At 35.6% G+C, this 6,306-nt stretch overlaps 1 protein-coding gene across 1 annotated transcript in view; it reads left to right on the top strand.

Moving 5' to 3' along the window:
- The window catches only part of LOC106881154 (serine protease 27), a 46,697-nt gene that overhangs the window by 35,819 nt on the left and 4,572 nt on the right, over positions 1 to 6,306 (top strand). The window contains exons 5-6 of the mRNA XM_052975500.1: positions 1,638 to 1,768; positions 3,361 to 3,519. Of these exons, the coding sequence (XP_052831460.1) occupies positions 1,638 to 1,768; positions 3,361 to 3,519 (290 nt within the window). The remainder of the gene's footprint in view (positions 1 to 1,637; positions 1,769 to 3,360; positions 3,520 to 6,306) is intronic.

Raw genomic sequence — 6,306 nt, 5'->3', positions numbered from 1 at the left:
TTGTGTATATATATATATATATATATATATATATATATATTATATATATATATTATATCATATTATATATATATTATATTAATATATATATATATATATATATATAATATATATATAATATATATATTATATTATATTATATTATATTATATTATATTATATTATATAGATATGTATACGTACGAAGATGTGCTGAAAAGTTACCGGCTTTAAAGGTATTGTGAAAGGCTTGGTTGAAGGGCCAACCTTCCGACTTCTTTTATAGGGCTTAGAGAGACTGAAGGACCGATGCAGTAAGTGTGTGAATCTGAGAGAAGAATATATTGAATAAAATCATAATTAACTGATCCTCTTGTATTTTCTTTTACTCAATGCTACGAATTTTTCAGCACTTCCTCATATGTGTGTGTGTGTTTTGGGGTTTTGTGTGTGTATGTTGTGTGTTGAGTGTGAGTATGCATGCACATGTGTGTGTTTGTTTTGTGTGTTTTATGTGTGTGTGTGTGCATGCGTGCATGTGTGTGTGTGTGTACTTTTGTCTAGACCAGGGTTCATATGGCCCTTGAGGGTCCATATATGATTTCATTGTTAGAATTTATCTGCAATAAATTGGTTATACTTCTACAATACACGAAATATTTTAACAATGTTTTTTTTTATACAATTCCTAATAATGTTTAATAATAGAAATATAACGGGATTGTTTAAATATCAAAGACTGGGAGAGTCTATCTGAGTAAAATAGGAATCAAAGGGACCCATAAGTAAAAAATGGTTGAGAAATACTTGCCCAGACCTTACATGATGGTTGTAAATGAGCAGCATTGTTATACAAGCAGGGTCGTTTGTTTCCAGTCTTTCGGAAACAAACAACTATGGCAAAATATGAACTTGCATGGAAACAAGTGAGGATTTGTGGTAAGAAGGGTATCCATCTGTAGAATATCTACGTCAACAAATTCTGTCAGTTGGCTAAAATGAATAACATGCTATGTGGTATTTTTATTATGTCCCTTTACATTCCCAATTCAAATCTTGCTGGGATTAGCCTTGTTTTTCATTCTTTCCAGGGTCAATAAAATCAAGTATCATCATTTCCCCCTCCTTCTCCTCATCATGATCACCACTGCTACTGCCACCTCCACCACCAGCACCATCACCACCATCTAATATTGATTTTCTGTGCTGGCGTGAGTTGGATGCTTAAAAAAAACCTAATAAACCAGAGAACTGTGCCAGGCTTCCTAATGCCAACTACTTTACAGAATGTCCTGCGTGCTTTTAGGTGGTTCTGGCACCAAATAATTCACAAGACCCCTAAACTTTGTGGGCAGTAGTTTTGAGGGAGTTGGCTTTGTACCATGTGACGAGAAGTCAAAGTATGATAGAGGGACAGGAACAGGTGTCTTGCTGTAGAAGAGATGTGTGGCTACCTCAGAAGAGAAGATGGTGGCTAAGGTTGCTGGAAGATGAATATAAAAGAAGTGGTAGAGAGGAATGGACACGGTGAATGGGTTAATGGGTTTATGAGAATATCAAAAGAGGGTGGCAGATGGATACAAATGAAGTTGGAGGGGGATGTAGTTGGGGAGTCCTTGTTCCTATGCTGGAAATGTATCTTTACCATCATGTTTCAGTGAAAGAGACCTCCAAAGAACTTATTCCAAAACAGACATCACTTCTAAAAAACAAGTGTTTTGAGTTTGTTGGAAAAGACCAAAGACTATGTGAAGAATTTTGGGCCACAGACTCTCCAAACTCATGCAAGGTAAGGGATTTTTGTGTTTCAACTTTAACTGTAATGATAAGATGGAGAGCTGGCAGAATCAGTAGCATGCTGGGTAAAATGCTTAATGGCATTTCATCCATCTTTAGGTGCTGAGTTCAAATCCCACCAAGGTCGACTTTGCCTTTCATTGTTTTAGGGTTAATAAAATAAGTACCAATTGAATACAGGGGTTGATGTAATTAACTTAACTCCTACCCCAAAATTGCTGCCCTTGTGCCAAAATTTGGCACCAATATTAATTGTAATTAATATTAGTGTGTGGTTTAGAAGATTGCTCCATAACAACATGGTTTTCAGTTTGGTTCCATTATGTATCATATTCAGCAAATATCTTCTTTGGTTGAGTTGAGTGAGTGGAATTTGCTTGATTGGAACTATGAGGAAGCCATGCTAATGGACCATTCCTTTTCTTGGATAGTAGACTTGAGTCTTTTGTTATTATATCTCTGTTGAAATACACTGCTTTTATTTCAATTAATTTTGGAAATAATGAAGAATTTATTGAGAAGTAATGTTTATCACCATCTGGGAATTTATTAGAATATCTGTCATTGTTAAGATGGTGTTTGGGCAATAAATTAACATGAAACTTTGCTGAGAGGTTTTAATTTAGATCACTTTAAAATAGGAAGTTTGGGTTGTAGAATGAGGGTTTAGTCTCTAGCAGACTGGTATCAAAAGGGTATCATTTCCCTTATCAACAGTTCTTCTGCTGGCTTTGCACATTTGAAGATGTGTAGAATAAGAGATTCCTTACTTGAAAACAATTAAGAGTTACTAATAGGAAAGGTATCTGACTATCAAACAAAACCTCAATAATATTGTTTTCTAATCCAGGCCAGCATGGAAAAACAGGCTAAAATTAATGGATATATGGATTATTTGTAGATCAGTTCTAATTTACTTAGTTGATAACTTAGTAATAAGTAATGATTCTTATCATTAAAAATCAAAATTTTTATTTACAAGTAGCCTAAATTAAAAAAGTGGAGGCGCGTGGTTTAGTGGTTAGGGCGTCAGCATTATGATCGTAAGATTGTGGTTTCGATTCCTGGACTGGGCGACACATTGTGTTCTTGAGCAAAACACTTCATTTCATGTTGCTCCAGTCCACTCAGCTGGCAAAAATGAGTAACGCTGTGATGGGCTGGCATCCCATCCAGCTGGGGAACACATACACCATTGAAACCGGGAAACCGGGCCCATGAGCCTGGCTAGGCTTTAAAAGGGCAGATTTATTATTATTTTAAATTTAAAAAAAAATAGTAGCAAGCTAACTAAGGAGTGGTAAGAAGTAGTGTAATCAGTTACCTCTAGACCAATCTGGCAATCATGGCCATGATTAAACTTCCTGTTTCTAAATCTTGTTTTCTTTTTATTAAAATCAAGCTTTCTCAGAGGCAATTATATAACTTTATACTGTCATTCGAAATAACCTACAAGCTAGAATGCTTTCATAATGCACAAGTTAGCTGTTTAGTTAAGATATATCTCCCTTAAACAATGATGTATTAATCCTGTCTTTATTGAATGAAATGAATTATATTGTCAATGTTTTCTATTCATTCCAGGAGCCTATGGGCAGTCCACTAATCTGTTTGAAAAACAAAAACAGTCAGCAGGTGCTAGTCGGGTTTGCTTCAGCTGCTGGTTGTTACAAAGGGTTTACAGTGTATGTCAATGTTGCCTTCCATCAGAAATGGTTGAATCTGTTCTCCAATGAGTTAAAGGTAAGATTAAATAAACATTTGTCACAGTTGCTGCTGCCTCTACTGCTTCTGGTTCAACTTTCAGATCAGGTCTTTGAACTCTCATAAAGTAGGATGGCATCATATAACTGCCACATCTTATGACATGGTGTGATGTGAGTGAATAAAAATTGTGACTTCTTGAGATGATGTAACAGTAATTTACATTTCATGACTCAACATGGACAAAGTCTGTAGATGCTGACACAGGATGGGCGTGACAGGAATGGCTTTCATTCAAGCTCTGCTTGATCAAAGCTAGTCTGAAACTAAAGATAATATTACAGCTGTGAAGAGAAGGGCCAATAGTTGGGCTACTGTCCTAGCTATGTTGGGTTAACATAGGCAGTGTATTTTAACAGATATGGTTAATTCTACCATCCAAGAACAGGAGCAGTTCCTTGGCATGATTTCCACATAGTTACCATCCATGTGAATGGAATTTGGTAGAGGGTAACTATTAACTATATAGGAATCATGCCAAGGAACTGTTCCTGTTCTTGGATGGTAGAATTAACCATTTCTGTTAAAATTCACTCCCTATATTTTAATTAATTTTGAAAATAATGAAGAATTTATTAAAATAACTTTGTCATTTATACAGCCAACACAGGAGTGGCTGTGTGGTAAGTAGCTTGCTTACCAACCACATGGTTCTGGGTTCAGTCCCACTGCATGGCACCTTGGGCAAGTGTCTTCTACTATAGCCTCGGGCCGACCAAAGCCTTGTGAGTGGATTTGGTAGACGGAAACTGAAAGAGGCCCGTCGTATATATGTATGTATATATATGTATGTGTGTGTATATGTTTGTGTGTCTGTGTTTGTCCCCCCAACATCACTTGACAACCGATGGTGGTGTGTCTACGTCCCCGTAACTTAGCGGTTTGGCAAAAGTGACCGATAGAATAAGTACTAGGCTTCCAAAGAATAAGTTCTGGGGTCAATTTGTTTGACTAAAAGTGATGCTCCAGCATGGCCGCAGTGAAATAACTGAAACAAGTAAAAGAGAATAAAGAGAGAGAGAGAGAGAGCTGATGATCTGAACATAAATTAACATTAAATTTTAAGCTTACAGCCATATCATGCTGAATGCACTGGTTCTTGTCCAATCACCAAAGTTAAGCAACATCAAGCTTAGTGAGTGTTTTGATGAGTGACTGCTTGGGAAACCTAGGTATGGTAAGCATTAAAAAAAAAACACATTAAATTTTAATGGAAGGCTTTGATGTAGATCTCTTTAATCCTTTTCTTACCATATTTCTATTGAAATGCACTGCCTTTGTTTCAATTAATTTTGAAAATTATGGAGAATATATTAAAATAAACTTGCCATTATTAAGCTGGTATTTGTAATATAAATTAACATGAAATTTTAATGGGAAGGTTTAATTTAAATCACTTAAAAATAAGAACTTATATCATGGAACAAAAGGTAGTCTCAAGCAGGCTGGTATCAAAAGAGTATCATTTCCCCTGTCAACACATATTCTACAAGGGCCAACCAGGTTGTGGGATTAAGAAACTTCCTTCTCAGCCATGTTGTCTTGGGTTCAACCCCACTGTGTGGCACCTTGGGCAAATGTGTTCTACTACAGCTTCAGGCTAACCAATGCCTTGTGAATAGATTTGGTTGATGGAATCTGAAAGAGGCCCATTATAAATTCAAGGGGGTGTTGAGAAGTTTCTGGCTTTAAGGGTACCGATAAAGGCTGGGGCTGGAGGGCCAACCTCCTGAGTTCTTTTACAGGGCATAGAAAAACTGAAGGATAACTGCAATAAATGTGTGAATCTGAGAGGGGAATATGTACCTGGTGTACTAACACTGTTGCAATACAAGTAATGTTGATGATGTGGTTTAACCAGAAGAGATCCTTGCTGATAATGATTCCTCACCCTCAACATTTGACGCAGAGCAATTTTGAGGGCTCTAGTTGCATGTAAGGGGATGTTTCTTCATACGAGTATTGTTTGTGTTTTCTTGCTATTAAAAGACACAATATTGGTGTGCCTCTACTGCAAGGTGCCTTTGATGTCGCTGTTCATAGAATTAGTATGGGTTTGATGTGTGGAGTGTTGAGAGTCTACATTTTGTGTAGGTAACACAATGATTGGGAAGGTTTGGGGAAATGAAGGATGAGCTATTTTAGCTAATTAAAAGTACATCACTAATAACCCTAGTTTTTGTGTGATTCTACATGGCTAAAATGATTCTTCCATTCTGTAATTTTTATACATACAAACATACATACATACATGCATACAAAATTATATGTGTGTGTCTGTGTGTTTCATTGTCATCATCATTGTGACACACACAAACACACACATATATAAGCAAATTTATGTATGTATATAAGTATGTGTGTGTGTATATATATGTATATATATGTATGTATAGATATAAATATCTATACATACATATATATGTGTGTGTTTATATATATATATTTATAAATATAATGGATAATAAAACGAATGGTTTACACCTGGTAGCTTACAACTGAGTTCATTATCAAAGAAAACTTAGTGTAAGATTAACATAAGCTCAATGTAGTTGTCAGGTGTCTGCTCGAAATGAGGAGTAGATAGACAGCCAACAACTGATGAAGGGTCGTTTTTTTTGTTACTTGTCCTGTTTTCCATTTTTTTCTCTTGTTGTTTGCATATTGAACTAATTTGTTTTTGTATTTCATGTTGTTTACTGTTGGTGATATCCTGTTCCCATATATGAATATATATATATATATATATATATATATATATATATA

The sequence above is a fragment of the Octopus bimaculoides genome, chromosome 21, assembly GCF_001194135.2.
Source record: "Octopus bimaculoides isolate UCB-OBI-ISO-001 chromosome 21, ASM119413v2, whole genome shotgun sequence".
In the NCBI taxonomy this organism is placed as follows: domain Eukaryota; kingdom Metazoa; phylum Mollusca; class Cephalopoda; order Octopoda; family Octopodidae; genus Octopus; species Octopus bimaculoides.
The sequence above is the reverse complement of the archived record's forward strand: the minus strand, read 5'-3'. Positions and strand labels throughout refer to the sequence as shown.